The 27,615-nt window shown below is 42.6% G+C and overlaps 1 protein-coding gene across 10 annotated transcripts in view; it reads left to right on the top strand.

The window, feature by feature from the left end:
- The window catches only part of WNK1 (WNK lysine deficient protein kinase 1), a 98,204-nt gene that overhangs the window by 65,475 nt on the left and 5,114 nt on the right, over positions 1-27,615 (top strand). For 4 of the 10 annotated variants that reach the window (XM_064736221.1, XM_064736281.1, XM_064736231.1 and 1 more), the window contains 20 exons: positions 458-529; positions 1,150-1,299; positions 2,341-2,814; positions 3,836-4,117; positions 4,801-4,892; positions 5,440-5,602; positions 5,926-6,042; positions 8,260-8,433; positions 9,203-9,254; positions 9,417-9,557; positions 9,949-11,375; positions 14,028-14,111; positions 17,123-17,209; positions 17,854-17,923; positions 19,400-19,470; positions 19,976-20,619; positions 21,510-21,712; positions 22,700-22,894; positions 24,091-24,183; positions 26,446-26,487. In XM_064736221.1, coding sequence (XP_064592291.1) covers positions 458-529; positions 1,150-1,299; positions 2,341-2,814; positions 3,836-4,117; positions 4,801-4,892; positions 5,440-5,602; positions 5,926-6,042; positions 8,260-8,433; positions 9,203-9,254; positions 9,417-9,557; positions 9,949-11,375; positions 14,028-14,111; positions 17,123-17,209; positions 17,854-17,923; positions 19,400-19,470; positions 19,976-20,619; positions 21,510-21,712; positions 22,700-22,894; positions 24,091-24,183; positions 26,446-26,487 — 4,633 coding nt within the window. The remainder of the gene's footprint in view (positions 1-457; positions 530-1,149; positions 1,300-2,340; positions 2,815-3,835; positions 4,118-4,800; positions 4,893-5,439; positions 5,603-5,925; positions 6,043-8,259; positions 8,434-9,202; positions 9,255-9,416; positions 9,558-9,948; positions 11,376-14,027; positions 14,112-17,122; positions 17,210-17,853; positions 17,924-19,399; positions 19,471-19,975; positions 20,620-21,509; positions 21,713-22,699; positions 22,895-24,090; positions 24,184-26,445; positions 26,488-27,615) is intronic. The other 6 variants (XM_064736240.1, XM_064736266.1, XM_064736256.1 and 3 more) reach the window with 6 other exon arrangements.

The following is a 27,615-nucleotide window of genomic DNA, read 5'->3' as shown; positions in this document are numbered from 1 at the left end:
AATTCTTTATATATTCTTGCTTGGTTTTTTATGGATAGTTTTATTTCCATGTAGCCTCCTTTTATTGCCCCACCTGTCTGTGTTTGGAACACATGTAAAGGTAAAACCTAATGCATCTGTTTCCAGTTACCATACCAAGGCATCCTGCTCTTAAAGCATCACCAGTGGAAGAAGAAGCTGGTAGGCTGATCTGTCTCATGTTGAGGGGCATGTGGGTTGCAGAGTCCTTCTGTATAAGTTATTTTGGAAGACTTCAAATGACGTTCAGAACTCCTCCAGATTGCTCTGCTTTGTTCTGGTTGTCGTAATGGAATTTGGCCAGAAGGTCTGCTTGTCCAAAAGGACAAGCTAGAAACCTATTCCAACCAGATAATTCCAGGCAGAAATGATTTTAACTGCCTGCAGCAGAAACCACAGAATTTTTCTCAGCTGATTCTCTTATTTTTTTCTCCTGCAGACACAGGTGCAAGGCCAGCCAGCCTCAAGCAATGCTGCAGTGCCATCCCAGCCTGCTCAGCACACTCAGCAGGTAGGATCACACCTCCTAAACTCAGGACTAAAGTACTCATAGTGTAGAATTTTGATGGCTCTTTTAAGAGCAGTTGTCTACCTCTCTCACCATTCGACCCATAGTTTTGCAGCAAAGGAATGCTTTAGTTCTCACCCAGTCTAACATGCTATGAGATGCACATTGAATTTCTGAGATTTAGTTTAAAAACCATGTTAATGCTTGTTTTCCCATGCCTGTCTTCCCCAACCTCCACCTGAGCTTGCAGTGGTGGTCCTGTTCAAGGGGAGACATGTCAGGACTTGCAGATTAGACTGTCTAGACAGGCAAACTTCATTCTCTTGATTTCTTCTAACTGGAAATCTGATCTGCAATATTCTCTTCACTGCCTTGTCTTCCTTTATAGAGTCTTCATTCTTGGTTTCACAGGAAAGAATTCCCTTGCAAGATTTGGTGTCACGAATGGAATTGTATTAGTAATGCTAATAAGTAATTGTTAAAGCTTAACTGACTTGCCATATTCTGAAGAACTACTGATATCACTTAGGAGAGAGTAAAAAGCAGAATTTAAGTAGGATATGCTTTAAAAACAAAACTCTGTTGGGGTGTAATAGAGCTTCTCCCTCTTTTTCCTGCTACAGAGTGCACAGCAGCCAGCCTCTTCCCAACAGCCTGGACAATACCAGCTGCAGCAGCCCTCAGTTTCTGCCAGCACCACTCCTGCACCACCTGTCTCTCAAACTCAGACTTCACAGATCATGCCAATGCCTCAGGCAGCAGCTGGGACACAGGTAAACAAAATTCTTTCTAACAGAATATTTTTTTTCTTCTTCATAGCTGGTAGATTCAATATGCTGCTGCTTTCACTTTTGTCATCTTTTCTAATGGTTTCAAAACATTCATACAAACAAGAGTATTCTTATTGAAAAGTGTCAGTTTTGTTGAAAATGTGTTGGAAACCCTTTTACACATGGCAGTCGTGAGTAATTTGAGGGAAGGAGAACACTTCCATGCACAAAGATCTTTAAATAGTCAAAAATATCAGGAAGCATATTGATGAATGGTGAATTGTGAACAGATTTTCAGGAGCTTGTCATTTCTCTGTTTCCCATCCACTATCTATCTTCTGCACCATTACATGTGTAAAACATACTCACTTATTTAGGTAGTGAGCTATAGGATTCCTTTCTTCATTCTGTCATCTTTCTTACTCAGCTCTTCTCCTTTACTTCCTGATCAAGAAGCTTCTGTTACTGAATATTGCTTCATTTTGGCTCATATCTCTGTTGAATGTGTGAGCCGCAGTTTTGTTTTAAAAATTATTGTTTTGTTGCTTGTTCATCTAAACTGCCTTTCCAGTTGCATCGTTTGCTGGCTTTAATTGACATATCCCCTGCCATTCTCTGAATGCTGGCACAGTGGATTTTAATTCTCCTTTGCTTTAGTCCCCATACTCAAAGCTGACAGATTTGTTGTAGGGTTTGCACTTCTTCGCTGTAAGAAGGCAGGCTTGGGTCTGGGGACGGAGTTGAGGAGAATTTGGTTCTGTTTATGCACAAATCAGTGCTTCAGGATATTCAAATGTTGCTCTTTCACCCTCTGTGGGTGTCTGTTTCAAGAGCCTGTTGAGCTCTTCAAGGGAAGTGTTGCAAAGCGAGGACTGTTTGGAACTCCAGCCAGCTTCCCGGCCGCTCTGCCAACTGTGCTCCCCAGCCACTTTAACAGAGTGCTGTAACTTGAATAATGCTTTCTTTGACTAATGTGTAAAACTCTGCTTTCCGCAGCCCTGCTTAAAAAAAAAAATCTATCTCTATTTTTCTTTACCTCCCCAGCTTCCTGTTTCCCAACCAGTGTCGATCATCCAAGGCGAGCCTCAATTACCTGTTGCAGCATCTTCTCTCCCTCAGCCTTCAGTTGCCCCATCAGTCCCCATTGGCTCTCATTTCCTACCCATGGGCCAGGCCTTGCCAACTTCCGTGGTTCCCCAGTTCCCAGTGTCTCAGTTGCCTGTAGCAGCTCCTCATGTGACAGTGGCTCAGCCAGGTTTCCAGTCGCTGCCCATTTCCATGGCAGCTGGCATGAACCAGCCCCTGCTCACGCTGGCCACGTCTGCTGCGGCCGCTGCTGTTCCTGTAGGAGCCAGCGTTGTCCCTAGCCAGCTCCCCACGCTGATGCAGCCTTTGGCTCAGCTGCCCAGCCAGGTTCTCCCGCAGCTCCTGCAGCCGCCTGTCCAGGCCGTGGGATTGCCAGTCAGCATTGGACAAGCTGCTGAAGCTTCACTTCCTGCTGGAGATGCTCTTTACCAGGTATTGTTGCAAGCCAGCAGACCTCTTCTCCACATTTTTTGCCCGTTCCTCTAAGGTACCAGATCTGAGCTGCGTGCCCTGGCCAGCTCACTTCTCACATGAGAGCCATTAAGCCACTAGGATCAATTTTGTTATATGGTAAATAACCATTTTAAGGGGGAGAGAAGAAAAAAAGTCCTTGGACAACCATGGGTTTTGAATTTTTCATATTTGGCATTGGAGTTTGTCTAAAATGACAGAATCATAGTGCAGGGCTTTGTTCAACCACTGTGTGAGAGAGGACAGCTATATACTCATGAGATCTGTCAGCCTGGGGAAAAAGAAATAAAGAAATTGTAACTTTCAAAATAGGAGATGTGTGTTGGAAAGAAAATCAATGGCAGCATATTCAACAATGTCAGTATTTCATTCCAAGTCTGGGAAGGGGTGGGACAGGGAGTTCATAGAAATCAGTCAGGCAGCCATGGATCTTGGATGTGACGTAAGTACCTGGTGCTGGTTGTGAACTGCTGGACTGGTGGGCACAGACTGCTTCAGCAACTTTGTGATCACTCACTGGCAAAGTGGCAACCTGAATAATGATGGAAGTGTTCCTTGTTTCTGGGTCAGCTCATTATGAGAGGACAGGAAAAACACAAGAGTGTTTTTGCTATTTAATCTCAAGAATCAGCAGCAGTTGTATAACATCTGAGCTGTAGTTGTTCAGCCTGAAAATTCTTCAAGCTCATTTCTAATCGCAGGCTTTAAAATCTTAAGCTATATAGGCAGCTGCAAGAGTTGGGAAGTAAAGATTGTTTTGCCTAAGATTTGGGACTGTGAGTGGGAATTTGCTTGTTTGGGCGTGGTGACTTTCATGCTGGCTGCATGAGCAGTTTGCTCCACTTCTTTGGGAAGATTTTGGGAGTGCTTGAACAAGTACAGAAGGTTGGAACCTGTCCCTGGAACTGATATTTTTTTATCACTGTCATGTTTCCTAATTAGCTCTCCATTCACTGACTTGGTTCCCTCGTTTCTGTTGCAGAGCTTCCCATCTCGGCTGACACCTCAATACCCAGGGGACTCGAGCGTTGCACCTTCCTCAGCTGTGGCCTCTGCCAGTATTCCTTCTGCTGTGCTGTCCCCTCCCTTGCCCACAGATGCAATGGCCCAGTCAGGGTACCTTGCTCCTGTTGTGCAGCCCTATGGGGAACAGAATGTTCTGGTTTCCATGGGCAGCCTGGGAGGACAGGCTCAGGTGGCCCAGCCTCCTGTGAGTTTAGCACAACAGGCCTCATCTGCCTCCTCACAGCAGGCAGTTGTGGAGGTAAATATATGGAATATAATGTAACAATAGATTTTGGATGTTTGACTTGTGCAACAGTGTATCTCTGTGGGGAACTAATCCCTTCTGTGCTTGTCTTCAGTTGGAAGTTAATATTTCAAATTGCCTTTTTCTTACAGCAGAATGTCATGCCAATGTGGGGACCTTGTTGCCACTGGTTGTTCTGTTGGGAAGTGAGTGTGCATCCTGCAGGCAAAAAGCAGTAAAACACTTCACTTCTTGCTAGTACTGTAGAACATTTTTGCCATATCAAAGACAAGCTGCAGTCAATAGCCTTTGAGAATCTGTCATGGTGCCTATTCTCTGCAGCGTGGTTCTTGCAGGGAGAATTGGAATTGTCTCTGTTCTGCATTGGCTTGCCTTTTGCACATTCTGTTAGTAAAACTGTGACTGCATGGCCAGCTGTAGTGACATGTGGCAGTAGAAAGGATGTGTGGCTGGTTTCTTCTCCTCACCCCTCCTCAGATGACATTTTGCTTCACTGCAGTTTGCTCTAGAGTATTTTGTAAACTAAAGCTGTCCTAGATGCCAGCTGTTCAAACTTCTAAAAAGCCAGAGCTTTCAGCTTTACAACTGGTTTGGGTGAAAACACTGAAGATATGGGTTGCTTGAAGAGGAACTGTACTCTTTGGGAGAGGTTCTTGATTGTAGGTTTCCATCCATAGGGTACTCAGGGAGTCTCACAGACTGCTGCTTCAGAGACTCTTCCAGCAACACAGCCTGCTCAGTCTACCCCTCTGGCTTCTTCTATGGATAGGTGAGCACTGCTTCTGTTCACCAAACTGAATTTTAATGTCATGTGTTAGATTATACATCCATGGATAATCTTTAGATACATTTTTTCATCAGGAGTATTTTTTTTTTCACTGGGAGTGTTCTTGAGGATGAGAATAACTAAAGTTCCTTGAGGAAAAACAGGGTCAGGAAGGGTGGAGTATGTTATGTGGAGTATTTTATGGTGGGAATAAGTAAGGTTGTGTATAGTGATTAACTTTTTTATTTGTCATGTCAGATGGATCCTAAGTGACAGGTTTTTTGTCCTTTTGGCACTTAAGCAGAATTCAAACTCGAAATAGCTTGAAAACATAAGATAGTTTTGTACAACTCAGCTTTCAAGAGGTGTAGCAAAATAATCACAGTTAGAATTTCTGTTTAAGCAACATGAAGTGTTGACAGGACACTTCTTCTACTTGATGATTAACACACATCTACCACTTCCCTGAACAGAATCACGTGGTTGATTAGAGTATTGTTGCACCTATGGAATGCATGGAAGCTAACAGGAAGTTGTCTTTTGTTTCTAGTGCACATTCTGATGTTGCTTCTGGATTGAGTGATGGCAATGAGAATGTCCCAGCTTCGAGTGGAAGGCACGAGGGGAGGACAACGAAACGCCACATGCGGAGATCCGTCCGCAGCCGCTCCCGCCATGAGAAGACTTCTAGGCCAAAACTGAGGATTCTAAATGTGAGTATTTTTAATTTCAGGGACAGTTGAGTAGTAATGATGCATTTTTAAGCCTCTACAGGCATTCCAAATATCATCTGAGCTTTTTGGGGCATTAGATATGGTAAAACTGCCTTGCTAAGCTACCAATGGCTGCACAAACTATTCCAGAATATTCGATGTATCCTCAGACAAAGGTCATGCTCTACATGGCACCATTTATTAGACTGGAAAGACAGAACATGTTTGTTCACAGATGTTTGTATTATACCAGTACTGGTGGTTGTCTCAGCAAACTTAGATTCTTGTGCTTTTGGTTTGAAGTATTATTTTCTTTGCTTTAGGTTTCCAACAAAGGTGATCGGGTAGTGGAATGCCAGCTGGAGACACACAATCGGAAAATGGTTACTTTCAAATTTGATTTGGATGGTGATAACCCTGAGGAGATAGCTACAATTATGGTAAGATGTATTTTAGAGATGGAGACTCCAGGCAGCTGTATTTTTTTTGTTTATGGTGTGGAATTGGTCTCTCATGTAGCATGGTGTGTGTTCACCTTATTGGTACACAACCACAGCTAGAAATTTGGCACAGAGTTGTTTGGCAGTCTGATTATTAATTAATGTCGTGTGCACAAGTCATGAAAATTTGCATCTGTTTTTACTGTAGAATTTAGGCTTTTATCAAGTGAAAAAACGGCTTCTGTTTTTTCTTCTTGTTTTTGGCTGGTTGTTTGGTTTTGGTTTTTTTTGAATATGACATTTTCAAAACTGCAAGCAACCTTCTGGAAGTGCCAGGTTAAAGAAATTCTGTTTGCTTCTCTAAGAGCAGGCATTGCTATATCTTATTATTCAAGCATTTTACCATCATTGTCCATTAAAATGGGAAGATTCCGCCTTTAAATTAAGAAAGGGAATTGTATTTTGGTTTTTGAAAGTACATATGACTGATGCTGCTCTTGACTTCTATCAAAAGAAGAAGCTTCTCTATTTAATGTATGATGGCCAGGCACAGGAAAGAATTTGTCCTATAAAGATACATTTAAATAAGAGTATTGAGTAGCATAGAATAGAATCCCCATTTCTTTTTTTTTATTAAAAGCTCTTATTTATGGTCTGGTACAGTCTAAATGAGTCTGAGATGGTTTTAATGTTACTGAAGCTGGAGGGGGTGACAGAACACAGTATCTTTTGACAGCTTGTTGGGCACCTGTGCAGTAATTATCCTTTCCTTAGAGAGGTGGCAGAATCTGAATTGGTGTGTGCTGGGTTTGTACTTGTCAAAAGGAACCAAACCAGTGATATGGGAGAAATTCTCTGCCACTAATGGCTTTCTGAGAAAGAGGCAGAAGTTGGTTCTTGCCTAAGTACAGATATTAGCACAGTCAATAACATGAGGTTTTGTGCCAGGGAATACAGAGAGTACACAGATGTCTTTCTTCACCTTAAACCTGAAGTGATCCTATGAAGAAATCAGAGTAGGTTTGATTGATGAAAACTAAACAATCAAAGGCAAAACTAAGACACACTCTCCAAGCAACAAAAACCACAAATATTTGAAGATGAGTAGAAGCAAAGTAAGTGTACTTTGCATCCAGAATGCAGTCAAGCAGTTAAAAGTGTGCAGCCTAATTTCAACATCTGAATCTGGAACATTGTGCTCATTGGTTCCTTGTTGAATATTGAGCAAACTTTAGATTGCAAGACTTGGTTTCCTTTTAATCATGATACTGTTAGGCATACCCCATGTAATTGCCTGTTGGTCCTAAACTGAAAGTACTGAAGATTTCTTGAACTAGTATTCTGCATTGCAGAGGCTGATATAAGCACATCATGCCTGACTTGCCTTTTCTTGAACCAGCATCCCAGGAATTTGATGTAAAAGCTAAGCTTTTCCTCTAAGGCACTTTATTTCTCTTTTCCAGCAGAGACTCTATGACTGACAGCTTTACTTCTGTTTCATGGATTGTCTCCGAGTTTTTCCATGCATAATTTCAGGAGACAGAATACTCTCAAGGATTAGACCAAATCAAGAATATGATTTGGTCTTTCTAACTACCAAGTATACTTGTTTAAACCAGTTTTATCCAACATAAGCAAGAGAAGTTATTTTCATAAAGCAGTACAATATATTGGAACTAGACAGGCTGAGCTACCTTTCTTTCCCTGTATTTGGAACATAATTCATACTGGCTTTTATGTACCACAGCCAGACTTGAATCAGTCATGTGCAACCTGCATAGAGGAGAAATTGTGTATGGCATGGAAAGAGAGAAACACAGAAGACTTCTTGCAATACAGAATTTTCAATTTCTTTTATGTTGTAGTTCTCTTTAAATGTGTCTCTTAATGCACATTGCATTCATTAGACAGGAGGAATTGAAGTAAGATAAGACTGCTAATTTTAAATTTCCCTGTGCTAAGCAAAGATTGAGGTGACAATTTATGAAGAAGTGAGATTGAATGTTCTCCACAGCAAGGATTAAACCAGGGCACACACTTCTGTGCTGGAGATAGTTTGAGAAACAATTATTTTTCTCTATGGTGTCACCACTTTCATCTTATTCAGAAGAACAGCAAAGGGAAGACAGACATCAGCACCAAGAGTAAATTCTGGTTATTCAATATTTTGCTTTGAAATTGTTTGTGCAAAATGAATGTTGCTTTTTTCTTTTGCAGGTGCAGAATGAGTTTATTTTAGCAACAGAGCGAGACTCATTTGTAGAACAGGTACGAGAGATTATTGAGAAAGCAGATGAAATGCTGAGTGAGGATGCCAGCGTGGAGCCTGAGGGGGACCAGGGCTTGGAGAGCATGCGGACAAAAGACGACGGCTTCTTCCCGGGGTCACAGGTATGTGAAGGACAGACTGCCTCAGCTCTTGCTGTCTATCTTCCATTCTGGGTGGTATGGCTTTGTGAGTAGGGTAGCTAGAAATAGAATCTTCCTATGAGAGATATCAAAGATCAATAATTAAAAGACAAAAAGAGAAAGCTTCATATCTGAGTGAGTGCTTAAAATGAAGTTAGAAAGCTAAATAACACACCTCTTTTTGATGTGTTTGAAGACTTCCGAAGCTGCTGAATCTCCTAACAGTCCACTAAACAGACAGTCTTAAATGCTGATGCTTCTTGGATTTGAGATTATTGTGAGGTAGGACAGTGAAACCCCAACCCTGTGCTGCTCACTAAACACTGAGAGCCTGCTCTCAGGCCCTCCACCCAGTGAAGCTCTAAGAGATTGGATAGCTTGGTTAGGAAACACATGGCTTGAAACTGTTTGCTGGGTGCTGAAAGTAGAGACTTTGCCTGAATCTCTGCCTTAATTACACCCAGAACTAGTTTGGAACATCCATTTATTTGTTGGGTGTTTAAGGAAATCAGTTGGATTTCCAAAAGAATTTTTAGATCAGTTTGTTACATTGACGGTCAGTAAGCTGAGAGTCTCTAAGAACACTGTAGCTGACATTTATTTGGGCAGAATTCCTCTAGATTGGTGATGGTGCTTGGGTCCCACCTACTGCTTCCCTTAAATGCGCACATTTCAGTAAGCTAGCGTTTTAAGAACTATCTTGTGGGATTCTGTTTCAGAATAGAAGTTTAAATTTTATCTTACTTTACAGAAATTAGAGTTCAAACAGCCAGATCCTACATCTTCCATGCCACAAAGAATAGGTAAGTCTTTTGTGATTTTTTTCAACAGTTACCTTTTTCTGTTTCAGCGGATGGGTGCAGCCAAGTTTTTTATTTTGTATGATGGAGTGCACATTCCATATTGCAGGTTATGTATTTAATTGCAACCCTGTGTCACTCAACATCCACCTTCTTTTTGTTTAGGGGTTCCCTCTAGCTCCTTTACCCAGGTTGTTCATTCTGCTGGAAGACGGTTCATTGTCAGCCCCGTCCCCGAGAACCGACTGAAAGAACAGGGCTTTTTCACATCTGCTGTTGTTGGAGGAAATGAAACTTCAGATATGGGTGAGTTCTCCAAAATCTTCAAAGCTGATGACTAAGACATGTTCTTCAAAACTGTGAAGTTAGTGAACTGAACTGTTACTGAAGACCTCTCAAAGTATGTGGGGAAGTAGGGAGCTGTCTGTGCTGATAAGAGGTGACCAAAATTTGGGTCATACCATGCAGGATTCTTGGAGGAAAACTGCTGATGAACTGTCTGCAAGACTCTGAAACCTTAATTCTGTATTTTTATATAAGCCTGGATTTGTGTGTTTTGTTGTTTTGCTATGGGGTTTTTTTTGTTTGTTTGTTGGTTTTTTTAATGCTAGGAAGTAAATGTAGTCTTAGTCTAGCTGTAGACAATAATACTGTAATGAACTTCTTCAGGTGGACTAATAATTCTCTTTTTTTCCAGTTGCAGCATCTCCTGTACATGGTCCTGGAATGAATCTCTCCCACTCAGCATCATCACTGAGCTTGCAGCAAGCTTTCTCTGAGATGGGGCACGCTCAGATGGCAGAAGGACCTAGCACAGCTCCTCCAGTGTTCAATCAAACAATACCACCATTTCCACCTGCACTTTCTACCATGGCGGGCAGTGGTGCAGCTCCTGCATCCGTGGCTACTTCTTCAGTATCTGTTTCCTCCAGCACTGGTGTTTCTCTTCCAGGATCTGTTACTTTGCCTTCAGAAAGTGCAGCTGTTGGAGTTGCACCAAGCACAAGCGTGCCAAGCTCTATTTCTCCACCTCCAGCCTCACAATCTGCACAGCAATCGACCGGTGTCACTTCCAGCGTGAGCGCCCCTGCTTCTTTCTCCTTATCTGCCACGTCCCAGCCTGCTCAGCCAGTGACTGCAGACATTGCTGCCAGTGCCAGCACACCGTCATCTTCAGCACTGCCACCTGCCCAGGTTCCTGGGGTCACTGCTCTCGGTGCTGCTGCACCAGCTGTGACATCTCAGTCTGCTCCTCAGACTGTGAGTAGTATGGCAGCAGCACAGACGTCTGTTGCCCTGTCTGTGGCTCAGAACGTGGCTTTGCAGCTTCCCCAGCTCAGCAGCAGTGGCTCTGTGTCCAGTCTGGCAGAAACAACAGTCGTAAGTGCTCCACAGTCACTGCCTGAGAGTGGGCACTCTCTGGACAAGTCGCATTCCTGCAGTGCAGCTGGCTTATCTCTGCCCATTGGTGCACCTTTATCATCCTCAATAGCATCAAGCATATGTGGTTCAGTCTCTCAGCCAGTGATCCATCCCTTACTTGTTCCATCAGGAATTACATCAACACCTGTCCTACCCCAGATTTCAGGTGCAACACCCATGTTGCCCCAGGTTCCCTTACCCGGTGTCTTGCCACAGCCAGTCACTAACTTGCCTGCAGTACAGCAGACTTTGATCCACAGCCAGCCTCAACCAGCTCCATTGCCCAACCAGCCTCATGTTCACTGTCTGGAGGCTGATGCTGATGCTCAGTCTAAAGCCCCTGGTATTGATGATATCAAGACCCTGGAAGAAAAGCTGCGGTCTCTGTTCAGCGAGCACGGCAACGTGGGAACGGTGCATCCGTCAGTGTCTCTGGACACCTCTCTGGTAATGGAAACCACAGTTGTTCCTGGCATCCCAACCACTGCTGTTGCACCAAGCAAACCCCTGACATCCATTAGCACTTGTATACCTCCGAGCAGCTTGCCTCTTGGACCAACTGGCTTGCCAGTGCTGACTCCAGTTGCCACTCCTGGGCAGGTGATCACCCCGGTGAGCTACATCTCTGCCTCGAGCAGCGTGGCCACAGCAGCAGTGAAAGCAGGGACCTCTCCTTCCAAGCCCCCCCTCAGCAGGGTACCGGTAAGAGATGCAGCATCAGTGTCCATGGTCACCTCTTGCTGGAGCACCTTCTTGGGCAGCACCCTTTGTGTAAAACAAAATAGTTATTCAGGAAGAAATTTCTTCATTTAATGCAGTATTGAAGGTTTATTCTCTGATTGTTTTTATGTGTCCCAAGAAGTGTTCTGTTTTGTCCCTAATGGGTAAAATCAGTTCACTTCTCTTTTATGCTTCTGAGAGATGTCTCTTATGTCACTGTTAGTTTTTCTTCTTAAACTACAAAGAGTGCAGCAACTGTGGTTTGCTTTTTGTGTTTGTTTAGTTTTTTTTTATTGATACTGATTTTTTAAAAAGAATTTGGATGTCTTGCTTTAAATAGCTTTTTATCTTGTACTTAACCACTAGGCTGAGATGGTTGGCTGTCTATTTCACCAAGTGGTGGATTTGAGATGGAGGAATTTTGCTTCCTGTCATAAACCTGTTCCTTGCAGTCAAGGGTGAACCTGACTGGAAGGGTTCGGGTTTTTTTAAGTTCTCTGCTACTTATTTGATACCTGGATACTGTTTTCCTTTTAAATGTTAGATTTATGAGAGCAAGATTTTGAGAAGTTTAGAAGATACTTGAAAACAAACTTTTTGTTTACTGACTCATGTTCTACAAGCAAAACACTCTTTCACAAAGAAATAATGACTCACAGTAACAACTTGAAAGGTGCTGTGGATGTTGTTACCTGCTCACCAACCAGATATACCAATATGTGAAATTTTCTTTTAAATGTCTGCCTGTGTGGGGACACAGCACTTTTCAGTATTTTAAATATTTTGGTAGTCCTTTCCTTAAATGGAAGTAAATTGAAGAAACTTTCAGGTAACAAATCAAAAACTTTAATACTTTCTTCTTTTTGTTTCTGTAATGTTTTTTTGTACTCATCAACACTTTGTGTTGGCTGTCTTGAGCCAGCCTTGCTATGAACCAGTTTCAGGCCAATTCAGGCTGAGCCAATGCTCTCAGCATCTCCATTCATTAGTAGTCTTTCCTTTGTACTCTTTGTTGTCAAAGACAGTAGAAAATCTCTGCTGTGGAAGAGTGGGAATATGTGCCAGAAAAGTTGATAAGGAAGTCTAGACACAAAGACAGCCATTAATATTTCAGTGAAATTGAAAATTAAAAAAGAAATTTTGGAAAAAAATGGGAACTGGTATTCATTCAGGAACAGTCAGAGCAGTTGAAAAATTGCTAATTGCAAATCTGTGATTGCAAAGACTTGGGTTTAAATATAATAAATGTTATAGGGTTTTTGATTGTCAGTTGTAGAAATCCCACCTCCTCTCTGAAGCTTTCCTTTAGAAATTAGTTTTTTTACAAGGTTTAATTTTAGTTTCACTTTGTGTTGTTGCTGAGCATTAAGGAGCTTATTGCTTTAGTCTTCTGGGGTTTGCTAGACTCTGTGTCTGTGTATTCATTTTGTTTATGGCCAGACAGTTAAATGTGTTTCAGCTTGTCTTAGCAATGTATTTAAAGTATGTTTTGCCTCTTATTTATAAACTAAATGATGAAGTTACTACACCTTAAAAATTCATCATGCCTCAGAACAGGTAACAGCCTCACACGTGTTCCTGCTGCACAGAAAAGCTGAGCTAACACAACTCAGCCAGTTCCTGCTGAAGTGTTATTGGCAGGATAGATAACTCTGGGGAGAGCATCTTCACTGGGCAGCTGCTCCTGCAATTTAAAGCTTTACTTTGAGCTGTGTAACACACTGCAGGCCAGAGCTGGCTCTGGAGCAGGCTGTGGCCTGTGCCCCTGTCCTGCAGAGCTCACGGCCCTACAGGGGCGCTGTGCTGTAACTCCTGGGCTGTGTGTGTGCTCAGACTTCATGGGCACTGTCAAACCTCAAGATGACAGCTGAGAATAAGAATTGCAAATTGTGCAATGGGTTGCCTAATTCCTAGAACTTGCCACTTCCCTAACAATGGAAATGACTAACTGGAATGTGCTGTCTGACCTGGTGAGGAGGCTTTGATGCCTCCTTCTAACCTCTCTCTAACCTCCTCTGCATAACCTGGATACTTCCCCCTACCCAGTTGCATGGCCTAATCACCTTCTGTGGGTCATCAACACCTTTCAGGCTCAAAAAGAACTGATGGATCACAACACTGGTGTGAGAGCTCTACAAATCTGTTTCTCAACAATTGGAGACATCCTCAGGCATTGACAGTTCCTCTTCTCAAGTCAAGTTGCTTGGAACAATTTGCTGGAAGCATGCAGCTTGCAGTTTCTAATGGACAGTTAACATAGAGCTATTGAAAGGAGACTGAGTACATTCTTGTACCATTTTAGAAATTAAGCTACTTGGATTAATTATTTTAGCATTTCTTCCAGACTTGAAAATAATATCCCCAAGATACTTTATTTCTGGATACTACAGCTTGTTTAAACTGGAAATTTTGGCTGCTCAAGGATAATCTGGATTATAAAATAAAAACACATCAAACTTTCCCCAATTTGGTTGTAAAAGTCCCTAAAGACTCTATGCTAACTGTCCAGGAAGGAATTCTCTACAAAAACAATAAGTGAAGGTTCCTGTTGTATGACTGAGTGAGTGTAGCTGGTACCTGATGCTGCTGTTGTTCCAGTCTGACGGACGCGCGTTTCCTCTCCGTTGTCCATAGGTGCTCCCAGTAGGTTCTGACCTCCCGGCTGGCACTCCATCCAGTGAGCAGCTGCCTCCTTTGCCAGGACCTTCACTAACTCAGGTGCTACACAACTTGGCAGATTCTATCTGCTTCTTTTCCCTTCAGAGAGCATGTTTCAATTAAACCCTCCGTTGCATGTTATTAATGTTCTTGGTTTTCTTCTCTTTTGACTGAGTAACCCCTTTTGTGTAGCTGTAGCAGTAGCCTGAGTGGCTTCAGCACTGGGTGTGAGTGACCTGGTCTAGTGGAAGGTGTCCCTGCCCATGGCAGGGCATTGGAACTGGATGGTTTTTAAAGTCCCTTCCATTCCAAACCATTCTGTGGTTATCGCCCAGTGCCTAATCAGGCTTAGGGGTTTTAGTGTGTTAATCTGAACTTGAAATATTTAAACAAAAACTGCAATGCAGTGGAGTGTGTACATAAAACTTGAACCTGTTTTCTTCTTGAAAAGAGTATAGTAGCAAAATAATATGAAAAAATATATATTGTCTTGAAATCTTTATAAAAATGTAAAATTGCCTTTGTGGGTTCCTCATGAGGTTTTGGGGTTTAGTTGTTTCTTTTGATGATTGCTGTTTTGTTTTGTGTTGGTTTGGTTCTGTTTTTTTTAGTTTAGTTTATTTTGTGATTATTACTGCATTCTGATTTCACTAGGCTTTAAGATTTTCAAAAGGTATTTGAAGCTCTTTATCATAAGCACGACTTGAAATGCAGTGGTTAAGGCTTCCCCAGCTTAGCTTCTGTCCTTGTATACAATAGTTAGCTGGGATATTTTCTGTGTAAGTGGTGGTGCCAAGCAATAGAACAAGAGGCAATGGGCAGAAACTGCTGCACAGAAGCTCCACTTAAACATGAGGAAGAACTTTGCTGTGCAGGTGACCAAGCACTGGAACAGTTTGTCCAGAGAGGGTGTGGAGTCTCCTTTTTTGGAGGTAGCCAGGAACCAGCTGGATGCAATCCTGTGCCCTGGGCTGGCCCTGCTTGAGCAGGGAGGTGGGAGCAGGTGACCCACTGTGATCCCTTCCAGCCTGACCCAGTGTGTGATTTTGTGTGGTTTGTACAACTAAGGCACATGGCATCTGAAATTGGAAGAAAAAGGCTTATTCAACTGAAATATTTTCTAAAAGCGGCTCATTTTCACATCTTGATCTTAGAGCCATGTCATATTCCTGCCCTGTGACTAGCAAGGAAATGGGCATCTTCTTTCTCCAAACTGATCAAGAAAAAACTGCTTTTTTCCCCCCAGCTTCAGAGGCAGAAGCTGGTTTATCTTTTTTAGTCAGTTCTTTCTGAAGCATGGTTTTACTGAAGAGAAGACTACAGTAACTTGGTGATAATTGTTACCTGCACTCTTCCCATGGTCAGGTATCAGATGGATCAGGAGACAGCTAGTTAAAATCAGTCATGTGGAGTTCATAGTCCTTTTCATTGCTGGAAACTCAGTATATTAGTAGTATTTTCCCCTAAGCTCAAAAGCACTTGTAGCCACTTCTATGACTCAAGCCACAGTACCACTGCAAAAGGCTGCTTCCTGTTTGTCATAGGTATTTCTGGCAGGATCTGTAGCATGGAAGAGTCACAAATATAGATCCTTGCTTTTTGTCCTTTGCAAACAACTTACTGAATTTCACTTCTCATTTGAACTCAGAAGGATTGTCTAGGAGTGAAACAAAATTGGAGGAAACCAACTGAATCAAATCTAATTGACTGTTGAGAGCATTTGCTGCTATCACATAATACTATCTGGAAAATTACTGGCTTGTCTTAAAGTAGACAGGCTTGCCTTCTGGGCTGCTTCTGTCACTAGTAGGTGATTACACAACTTTTCCCCTTTCCTTAGTAGCACACTTGTAATTTGCAGACAGAAAACACGTCATCCCAAGACCAGTTTTGAACAGTCTGTTCTATACTCTTAAATACCTGTTCTATTTATTCCTTAATTGCTTTTTAAAGTGTATTTAGATTAATCTCTCAAGCTTCATTTTGGTCCCCTTGTTCCATAAGGAAATCTTTATTTCCTGATCATTCTGGTAGCCATTTGTTTACTTGGAGCAAATATCTTCTTGAGAGCATAAGTGATGAGAATTATTTAGTATTTCAGGTGACATATCCCCTCTGTTTTACAGTGTTGGATTAAATTACCTCACTTGTCACTAAGCAGTTGGATTTCTGAATGGAGCCATACAAGTCTGCATCTTCTGCCTTTTTTTTTTTTTTTTGTATAATGGAATTGATACAGGCTTTATTGTTCCTAGGGTTTTTGGTTTTGTTTTGAAATCCACATGTCAGGAAGAATGTTATGTTATCCTGGCAACTTTTTGAAAGCATCTTTATGCTATTATGTACCTCTGACTTTCAGTGGAAAGTAGTATTATTTTTATGTTGTCATGATCCCCACTTCAATTTTAAGAACAGATACAGCTTTTCCTTTTGTACTTGGAAAGATTAATAATGTTCAAGTTTGGATGAAAATTTCTGTTCTGTAGAGTCAGAATTGCAGCTTAATGGTATCTGACAATACATTCTTCTTTCAATGTATCTTATGGGCATGGCCCTCATTTAGTCATTTTGAGACTTTGGGACTTTTTTTATCTCAAGATATTTTTAGGTAAAATATTCTTCTCTTCCTTTCTCCAATCCAATTGGCCAAGTTTGAAAAACATCTTGTATTCTAACTGAAACAGCTGAAATCTAAGTAATAAGCTTACTTTTGAGAGATTCTACCCCTCTCCATCCTTTTCAAGTCAGTCCATCTATATAGCCTCTCTGAGGGAACTTGAGGGTTTTTTCTTGGTTCATTGGTTTTGAGTGGTATTGTAGAGGTTTTTTTTAGTTTTTTTTAAGCTTCAGTTAATTTTCATGTTCTGTTGTTTTTAAATAAGTATATGGCATGAGTTGTTTCCAGTCTTACCATGCTATACATGTTAAATCTAAATATGTAGGAAGGAAGCTAGACAGAAATATGGAAGCTGTACTGAGTGCTTTAAATTTTAGTATTGAATATATCTGCTTCTCAGCAATGCTTTTGTTTTTTCTGAGCTGGGACACTGTTTTACTCTTTTCTTTCTCAGTCCCAACAGCCACTGGAAGATCTGGATGCTCAGCTGAGAAGAACCCTTAGTCCAGAGACCGTGCCAGTGACATCTGCTCCTGCCTGTGTATGTTTGCAATGTTGGCAGTTTAGTAGTCTTGGAAAACCTCAGTGTTTTTCCAAAGTCATTCTCTTAGGTCACTGCCTTTAATATCACTACACCACTATTTAGATTTTTAAAAATAAAAATTCAGAGTCATCTTCCAGTTTGTGGGACTGAGTCAACCAAAATCGGGAAAGTCTGTGTATTGCAATAGATGATGTAATTTCCTGAGGCTGTTTTTTGGTATTAGTTGTTATTCCAACTTTTCTGGTGATGTCACAAAACTAGAAATGGATGTGACAGTGGAATAAAGGGAAAGAGAACTATAAAGCAATATGTGATATGTCAGTCTTAATCTGGGAGGGCTGTTTCAACTGTGGATCTGACATTTTAAAAGCCTCTGTTCAAGAGCTTTGGATACTGAGTGAAGACAATGACTGACAATACAAATGCTGTTTATGCATTATTTCTGCACAGGCCAAGGGGTGCTCTGCTCGCAGCCTCAGGCTTATAAGGCCTGTAAAATCTCGTCTTGCATTTGTCTTTTCATGTATCACACTTTGTTGGAAGCAAAAAAAATGTGTAATATGCAGTATGTTGGATTTGTTGGCATTCAATGAAACTGCGAAGTATTTTAATTTATTTTGTTTTCCTCCTTGAACCTGCAGTCTGTGCCCTCAGTGGCATCAACAGTGGTTACTGGGCCGGTGTCCACAGCAACACAGAGTCTGAAGGATGGTAAGACAGCCATGATTACTTTAGGTGATTTCTCAGCATGGAGATAGAAATCAAAATGGAGCAGAGTAACCACTTGGAAGGTTATAGCCTTTTCTACTCAGTCATGGAATGGCAGCTCCTTGAGGGCATTTATTAGTTTTTAGTAGGCAGACTGAAATTTTCCCCTGTAGGCCATGAGGAGGGGGACTGATAGATACTTGTGTATTGTAGTGACTCATTTAGGATTTAAAGCTGTCCAAAATGCTAAATTAAGGGTCACAAAGAATCTCCACTCTGCTGCTGTGGTACAGCATCAGGACTTGAAGGAACTGTTTTCTGTCATGTGTTATGTTCCTGGCAGCAGCAGTTGGACCCATTTTGTGTCATTACACTGTGTTCTACATGTAGGATACCTCTCCCTTACCCTAAGGGTGTTTCATTTGTTTCAACAGAGAAGCCAAGGTTAAACTAGTAAAAATTTAAGAAAGGTAGTAAGAAACCCAGACTTTTTTCTTCTTTAGAAAAACTGAAGGTTGGCTGGATGATCACCAGTTAGAGTCTGGATGATCAATGAATTTCAAATCTGTATGGATTGAATTACTGAGGGGGAATCCAAACACTTGAAAAATAATCTGAGATTTTCCTATCATTATTCATCTATTTGTTTTAATTTTTGAAATACTCTATTTTTAAAAGAAGCTGTTAATAGGGTGCTAAAATTTTTTCTTGAGCTGTCTAGTAAACACTGTTTAACATGTGTGGGCTTCTGAAGTTGAATAACAAACCTTCAGAAGCCAATAAAACTGTGAAGGAACATAAATTATATACTCTAATTTTGGGACATTGGTGAACTATAATGTAGAATGCATTAGTCTGCTATAGAATTAGTTGGGTTTTGTCTTTTAAATTTAGAAGGTAAAGGTAAACACACTGGGAAGTTGCCTAATAAACAGAGCAAGCTGTCCAATAGAACTGATTTAAAAATAGAATGTTATTTCTCAGCTTTGTAACTTTATACTGCCAGTGCACAGAGCAACAAAATTAGGAGCTGACACCTGAAAGTCCAACTTGGAGAGCTTCAGAGAGACTACTTTGAGTAAATGTGGTTTATAGCATTTCTTCAGCTTGCCCCTTTTTGGTGAATAAGTTGTCCCCAGTGTTGTGAAATTTAGGTAGTCACTCTGGGTACTGAATCAAAATAAGTTTATCTTCCATAAAACTCTATTTTTATTAGTTGTCTATTTCACATCTCTGAAATGAGTGTGCTTTTTTTTGTTGCCTAAAAGTGTAGTTTTGCCAAATACACTGTGCAGGGAAGCTTTGTAGAAAAATGCTTTGACTTAACATTAATAATTAACATTTTAATATGATGCTTTGAGTCTAGAAGCCTCGTTGGAGTTAACAGCTACTTAAATTTGAAGTACATAAAAAGAAATAGTTGGAGTTGAAATGATTTGTTGCTCATTGTTGTTTTAATCCCATTTTCCTTTTCCTCAGCTTTGGCAGCAGGTGATGGAGAGAGCAGTGCTGCAGGAGGAGCCAGTGTGCTGAAGATGGGGCGGTTTCAGGTACCAGCTGCTAAACTCACTGGCTCTTGGTGCCACCTCTTTGGGTGTTCCTGGCAGTGCCAGCTCAGTGTGCCACGTGCAGCACTTGGTGTCCATGTAGAGATTGTGAAAGCAGGTCTGCAGGTGCTGCTTGCATTCAGGGCAGAGATTGCACAGTGTGTGCAGGCCTGGAGTTGTGAACATGGGGTTTCATCAGCTGTTGGCCTTGGTCTTTAATGTTGGGCTGCTCTTTCACTATCAGTGCTGGGGTGTTCACTGTATTCTGTCCTGCTGGTGAAGGAGGCACCATCTGAGGCTGCTGTTCCTTGGAGTTAATCCTCCAGATTTCAAGAAGTGCTGCTTTGTGTGGCAGTGTTTTGCCTGGTGGGAAGCAGTGGCTTGCTTTGTGGCATACCTAGGAAATGAGTTATTTTCCCCTCTCAGATGCATCTCACCATTAAGGGAAATAAAAGCAGCACGTTAAGGAAAAACTAAGGAAGTCTGCATGATTGTATTTCTATTATAGGTGTCGGTGGCAGTGGATGATGTGCTAAAAGAGGGTGACAAACCTGACACGAAGCCAGTGCAATTTGAAACCACCTCCAGTGATTCTTCAAGCCTTTCTGGCAGTAGCCCAGAGAGCACGCTGGTGAAGCAGGCTGGGAAGAGCGGGGCTGTGGCTGCCACCCCCTTGGATGTGGTGGATGGCGTTCCTGGGGCCGCTCCCGCGCTGGCAGACGCTGCTCAGGCCACCAAGGTTGGGCGCTTCCAGGTGACCACGGCCACGGATCAAGTGGGGCGCTTCTCCGTGTCCAAGGCTCGGGATGAGGTCAGCTGTGCTGAGAAAGAGCCAGTGACTCTTCCTCTCTCTGTGGGCTTGGAACAAGTTGCTTCTTCAGCTGCAGCTCCGAAGAAAGAGTTGGAGTCGAGGCAGTCCCCGCAAATGAATGGTCCATCCTCTGATCCTGAGGTTGCTTTCCTCAGTGGCATGGCTAAGGATTTGGATGATGGCTCAGGGAGCCCAGACTCTGTCCAGCACCTGGGATCAAAGATCAGCCTCCCTGTTCAGAGCCTTAGCAACTCCTTCAACTCCTCCTACATGAGCAGTGACAATGAGTCGGATATTGAAGATGAAGACTTGAAGTTGGAACTCCGTCGGTTGCGGGAGAAGTAAGGGTGGTTTTTCTTTGGGTGGTTGTAATGGTTGGATGGAAGTAAGGCTTTTCCTTTGGGTGGCTGTGTATGGAATAGATGTAACAGCATTAATATGAATTTCACCTGTTCTTCCCTTACCCTTTGCTAAGTGTCAGGAGCCGTTGTCAGCATTTATGTGGGAAGCAAGGTTCTTTAGTGGGAAAGCAGTATACAATTATAACAAAAGAGCCCACTTGTTTGTTGGGCTGCATTTTCTACCCTGTAACCTTTTTGTATGTAGATTGCCAGCTGTACTATGGATAAGACTGTAGATCTAAGAAAGATTTGCATATCACTGGAGTGAGTGGGAAAAACCTAGTGTTATTTGAAAATGACACACAAGTCTCTGCATTTCTGGCATTTCTAATGGTTCTTTTCCTGAAGAGACCTTATTGGCTCAGAAGAATTTAGAAGTGAAGCAATGTGACCTACTAATTTGTTTATACTGAAAGTTGAACTATTTTTTAGGGTAGCTGGCAGTTTTAAATCCTGTGTCTGCAACTGCTCTGAAACAAATTGTAAGGCAATACCAGTGTAGCAGTCTCCAAGGCCATATGTTTGAGAAAATGAGTAATCTAGCTATTCCTGTAGCATCTGAATGCTTTTTTTGTACTTCTGTTTATTCTGGTTTTGTGATTGTAATGTTGGGAAGTTAATTTTGGAATTCTAGCCAGGGCTAGAGTACACTGGAAAATGGCAAGTGTTCTGTGGTTATTATTTAGTGGAAAAGATTTATTTACTTCTTTCTTAAATATTTGAGAGTTTGACCAAAGAAGCAGCTCAGGCTTGACTGCAGGAGAGGAATTGTTTGCATCTATGTGTATACATAGAATTCCTGTAAATCCCACTGTTTTGTAACTTGTTAGGCACCTTAAAGAGATCCAGGAGCTGCAGAGCCGCCAGAAGCAGGAGATTGAGTCACTCTATGTGAAGCTGGGCAAGGCTCCACCTGCAGTCATCATTCCCCCAGCTGCACCCCTGTCAGGAAGGAGGAGACGGCCGACGAAAGGAAAAGGCAGCAAGTCCAGTCGGAGCAGCTCCCAGGGACACAAAAGCCCTCAGCTATCAGGTGAGGCTTCCTTCAATATTGGTAGCAGATAAAATAGAGCAAGTACCATCTCTCATTCTTAGAGCTGTGTCTCTCTTTTCTTTTGAGTTGTGTGTGTGTCTGTGTGTGTGCCAGTTCCTCCCTGAATTTCTTTTATCATTTTTGAAATCACTTTTGCTGTTTAGTAGTCTTGCTTGGGACTTTTTCAGTCCACTGAAAGAGCAGTTTTAAAGTTGTGGTTTGTGTTTTTTGCATATTAGTCATTGGGCTCTGACTAGGAAGAAAAGTGTAAATTTACAGTATGGCAGAAAAGTTTGTTTTTAAAGATAAACTGTGCTTGTTCCCTCCTAAAATTGGTTTTGCAGAATGGGTCTGGTCTCTTTAGTCATCTGCAGAGAATTTTTTTTCTAATTTAGTACCACTTAAGCATGATATTACTGGTGTCCTTACACTGCAGCAACTCCCAGTGGATGTGAGTTAATATAGTGGTGTTTTTTCATGGAATTGAAGATTTGTTGTACTTACAAATGGAGAATCAGTTTCAATTGTCAAGGCTTCCTTTCTTACTAAGACCATTTTTCTGATAAACAGAACACAGGGCTAGTTGTGTTTACTGATTGGGAGATGTGGGTGACAGATACTCTCTGGGTAATGGGAGATTCTCCAGTCCTGTAGCAGGAGCAGTGTTGGAGGGCCAGCAGTGCCAGCAGAAATATTTGATGCTGCTTCTTGCGTATTCACTGTGGTAATTCCATGTCATGCTGAGATTTCTGTATCCACTCACCCTGCTGCTCATTTCTGTTTTGCTGTGTGATAGAGAAGCTCTGTGAGCACATAAACCACAACAGAGTTGCCTTAAAACTGAGGGATTTTTCTGGTCTTACTGCTTTCTCAGGAACTGGAATAGTTCTCTCCCCCTGCCTCTCCTTCTCTTGCCTGGATTGTCATGCTTGATCAGGTTCAAAAATATATGCAAACCAAAACTTTTTGCCTTCCTTTTTCCTCTAGGCAACCTGTCAGCTCAAAGTGCACCATCAGTCCTGCCCCCTCAGCAGACCCTTCATCCTGCTGGCAGTGTGCCAGAGACTGGGCAGAACCATTTGTTACAGCCCCTGAAACCTTCACCTTCCAGTGAAAATCTCTACTCTGCCTTCACCAGTGACGGTGCCCTGTCGGTACCGAGCCTCTCGGCGCCAGGCCAAGGTAAGACTCCAATTGCAATTAGTGTCATTAGCAGTGGAAATTAACTGTAGGCTTTATGACACTTGATTTTTAATTCCTGGAGTGAAGTGGCTCTGGGATCCCCAGCTTGTGTTGGGGGCTGATAAAGGGATGTTGTTGGCAAGTTTGTAGCTTCTCCCTCAGGTGAAGTGTGAGGTGGTTGAAGGTCTGAAAGCCCAAGGACAGCACAAGGGGGTGCAGTGGGGTGGTGGCAGCAGCCAGTTCTGCTGACCTGGGAAAGGTGTTGGCTCAGAGGAAAAGAGACCAGTGAGACTGGGGGGTTGGAATTCAGACCAAGGAAGGGGCAGGACAGGCTTGAAGTTAACAGATAACTGAAATGATTGGAAGTTTCCAAAGACTCACAGTCATAGTCCTTTTAGACTTCCTAGCTGGTTTGGCTGTAGCTGTCAATGGAGTTTTTAACAGTTAAAGGTAAAAAAAAGGCTCATTTTCCATTATCCTGGAAAGAAGAGTCAGTGTAGGAGGGTGAAATGGTGGGAGTAGTAAATTGGTCATGTAGTCAGGTTTCTCAGGTAGTGGGTAGCTTGTTATTAGTATGTTATCAAATAATTTCTCAGGCACAGCTCTGATTTATTCAGTAAAGGAGGGCTTTTTTTTCTTGTCATTACGGGATGATTCCTTTACTTATCTGAACTTAGCTGTTGTAGGTTTTTTTTCCCCTCTGCACATCTTTTTGAAAAGCTTTGCCATAGACAGTTTGAATATATCAATTCTAATGTGTGTTCTTGCTGAAACTGAAGAAGTGCATACAGAAAACGGAAACAGACTTTAAGAATTTTCTATAGAGGTTTTTATTAGGAGCTGTTTCAGGCATTTTGGAGCTGCTTGAATCATCTCCCTGCATCCAGGGTTGTGCAGTACCATTTAAAAATTGGGTACTTTGGCCAGGATTTGGCTTTCCTTTAGATTGCAAGTTTAGAGTTGGGTTATGTCCTGGAGAGTAGCAGTGCAACCCTGGCCTCGTGTCTGGAGGTGCTGGAGGGAGTCTCTTCACTCCGTATATTGTCTCTGTACTCCTTGGTCTGCACTTGGAGACTTATTCTTGTGTGTCGTGATTGCATTTCATCCTTCCAACTTCAAGTTGCTAACATCTTGTAGTGGTGTTGTGTCTCCTCTCCTCTCCTTTCTCTGTTCTCCCTGTTCTTGTTTTCTCACAGGCTGTGCGAAGTTTAACTGTGCATCTGAGAGAGTGACCTTCAAGCCTGGTGGCAGGAGGACCCGATTTCTGAGTACGCCCTGCTTGGCTCTTTGTGTGTAACACCTTTACTCCTTCCTTGTCTGGTTTTTGTTTTGTCTTTTTGGTTTTTGTTTCTGCTGCTTGGATCTGTTTCATGCAGCCCATCCTCATCTGCCACCTTGTATTCCCTCCCATCCCATGGCTCAGCTCAGCTGCTCTTAGCACACCTTTGGAAGTTTGGGTTCTCATGTTTGGTGTTCTCTGCTGTTAAACTCACTCTAGCAAGCACTGATTTTCTCTAAACCTTGAGAGGAAATTTTCAGGACAGGTCAATGACATGACACAAACTGGGGAGATTTAGCAAGGCCCATTGGTAATTTTACTTCAGCATACATTAGATGACGTGAGACTTGTAGGGGGGATAATCTTTGTAGTGGAAGATGGAGGAAGATTTGTTTTCCAGGTTATCCCTTAGCTGGACACTTGAGCAGTGGTGGGGGGAGTGCTGCCCTCCCTGGCAATGTGCTTGCAGCACAAGTTGGATGTGTGTCCCCAGAGCTGGTGGCAGGGCAGAGCTTTGATGCCACCTGTAGGCAGCTTGCAGTGATGGCTTGTGTTCATTACCAGATGGCTGGCTAAAGATCCAAGTGTTAGAGGGGTTTTAAAATAATTAGAGAAGAATTCCAGGCAAACTCAAAAGAACCTTACCTACTAAAGGGCTCAGGTTTAGAAGTTTTTCCTGTGAGTTGGAGATAAATTAAATGTAAAACAAGTATCACTAAAGGTGGGTAAATAGACATTTCCAGACATCCTGTCAGCCCTCACAAGCTAGCTTGCAGCTCTTTTCAGAATCCTCTCATTTGTACTTACATTAGGCCAGACTTACAAGAGAGCCTCAAACTTCTGATGTGGCTGAAATAACAATATGCTTGAGCCAAGGCTGCTGGTGTGATGCTTTTTATTGGGAGTGCTGCAATATCTCCTATGCTGGACCCTTTAAGTGTCTGACCTTTGTTTCCCACCCTCTGGAATGACTCGGTGTGAGGAAGTTTGGGGTGCTGTCAGGAGCCCCTGGCTGCTGCACTGCATGGCAGTACCACACATCTGCATCCTGTGTCTGGCTGTGCTTGGCAGGGCTGTGTGGGAGCTGGGCCTGCCCTTCTGCAGAGACAGCTGCAATGAACAGCCCCATCCTCTGAGAAAGGAAAGGGAAAACCTCTTCCTGGCTGTTCAGGTTTGCACTAACTAACCCACTGCACTGGGTTTGGGATCTAAGCACTGAAATGATTTAATTTTTCAAATTTAGCAACTTTAAATCTTTTTGCTGTGTATATTAATGTGCAAATGTGCACTGACATCTGCACTATCCACATTTAACGTTCATTTCTTGGAAGAAGTTAAATTCTTATCAAAGCTAACTTAAAATTGTTAGTCTGGCCCGTCCTTTTTTGGGGGAAGGGAATATGAAGAACAGCCAGTCTGTTCCTAGAATTGACATTGAACTGAATAAATGAGAGTATAATTTACTTCCAAGCCTAAGTTTGCTGTAAATTGGCTCTCATCTGGCTATAAGAGTCCTTTGGCATGTGTGTCTCGTGCTTCTGGGACTGATGCTAAGGGAACCAGATTCCTTTTGAAAAGGGTGTTGTAGCTGTCCTGTAAAAGCAGGTAGTACTTGGCATGGCTCAGCTTGGCCTGGCCTGGCTGGCTGCAGGCTGCTTGCTTCCTGGAGCCCTGTCCTTGGAGTGCTGTTGCTGCTGTGGAGAGTGGCAGCTGGAGAAGACACTGGCTTGGAATCAGTGCTGTTGAGGAAACAGTGCAGTGATTGATGCTTTTAACTGTGCAGCTGGAGAAACAGAGTGGTACAGCTTGGCAGGGAATGCCTGAACTGTTTTCACACATCTGAGAAAAGAGGGTGACAAACTAAAAGCACTTGACCTATCAAATAAATCTGTTGCTGGTTGAAATTTGATAGTTGTGAAATGCTTCCTACGTCCTGGCAAAAATTGAGTATGTCCTTGCTTTTCCTTCTGTGATAACAGCCACAGTTGTGACTGTTTGTTTGATAACAGTTGTGACCTCAGTGTCTCCTGACATTCTTCACAGTGGTTTGGGAATGATGAAGAATAAATGTGGGAGGCTGGGCCTCTTCTCTTTGTGATTAGACTGTCAGACGAGTCTTTGGGTTTGTCTGGAATGTCCCAGTAGTGACTGTTAAAGCCCTGCTGTGCTGTGTCCTCTGTTTCTCACCAAGCTTTTTGTAATGTTTCCTGATACTAAACATTTCTCACTGTTTCTCTTATCTTTAACAAATTACTCTCTCTTTGTGCTTCAGGGAAGATGGTGAAAAAAGTCTGTCCTTGCAACCAGCTCTGTAGTAATTATCTTATTTCTGTTATCTCCAATTCCTGATTGTAAATCTATTCATCAGCTTTTCCTGGTCACTGAAGCCTTATGTCCCTGACTCTGTCTCCAGCACAGCATCTGTCTGTCTGTGTTATGCCCTCTAATGTGTGCTCTGTCCTTAGAATATTGGCTAGGCTGGTGCTGCCCTTGCAGCCAGGTGGAGGCAGGCAGAGCCTCCCCTTCCCTGTGGAGCTCTGCTCTCCCTGGTGACAGTGACATCAGGGTCAGTTGCTCATTGTAACCTGCTGGAGCAGTACTCAGAGCAGCTGCTGGGTTTGGGAATTGATGGGGCTGATCACCTCAGTGATGGATCCAATTGCAGACATTCCTCCAGTGTTTTAAAAGCCTCAGAGAAAGCCATCAGAGATCTCCAGTGTGTCTCCCAAAGCAAGAGATGTTCAGAAAAGCCTGTGTGTGCACATGTCATTTAAGACTGTTTTAAAGGTGTCATTTGACTGTGGTTTATGGGGGGAAAAAATCCAAGAGCAGAATGAAGGCATTATAGGTAGTGGGCTGGAGAGAGAACCTGTTTCACTTGAGATGCCTCATGTCAGAGCAGAACTGGGGATGGCTGCTGTGACCGAGCAGGAATGTGGGGGTTGTTTCCATGAATGCCACAAGTTGAAGCACTTGCTTTTCAGCCTCTTCTGGATGGCACTTTCTGCAGGCACTGAGTGTGTCAGAGCTCAAATGTACAATTCCTGACAAGTCAGTTTTAAATGGACCTTAGGTGAGAGCTCTGCTGGAGGCCGTTGTGCCTTTGACCTGAGACTGGAGCTCTCTGACAAGGCCACTTTGGGAGACAAAGCTCTGGTAGCCTTTGTCACCCTGAACCAATCTAGTTCTTTGGAATACTCTTGAATTCCCTTAAGGGATCTTTCATCTCTTCAGCTGAATGATGCCTTGATTGACTCACCCCCTTCTGTAAGCTGAGGAAACTCTGGTGTAGTCCAGGATCCAGAGTGCTTAGTGATTGAAGTGGAAATGTGAAATGGCACAAGTGGATGCTGGCCATCCTGAAGAGGATGAGAGCAAGTGTGTCAATTCCTGCATGCACCTCATGGTGGAATGTGGTTATTACTGGTTTTGGCAGTGTTCC

The sequence above is a fragment of the Zonotrichia leucophrys genome, chromosome 1A (assembly GCF_028769735.1).
Source record: "Zonotrichia leucophrys gambelii isolate GWCS_2022_RI chromosome 1A, RI_Zleu_2.0, whole genome shotgun sequence".
Taxonomy (NCBI): domain Eukaryota; kingdom Metazoa; phylum Chordata; class Aves; order Passeriformes; family Passerellidae; genus Zonotrichia; species Zonotrichia leucophrys.
The sequence above is the reverse complement of the archived record's forward strand: the minus strand, read 5'-3'. Positions and strand labels throughout refer to the sequence as shown.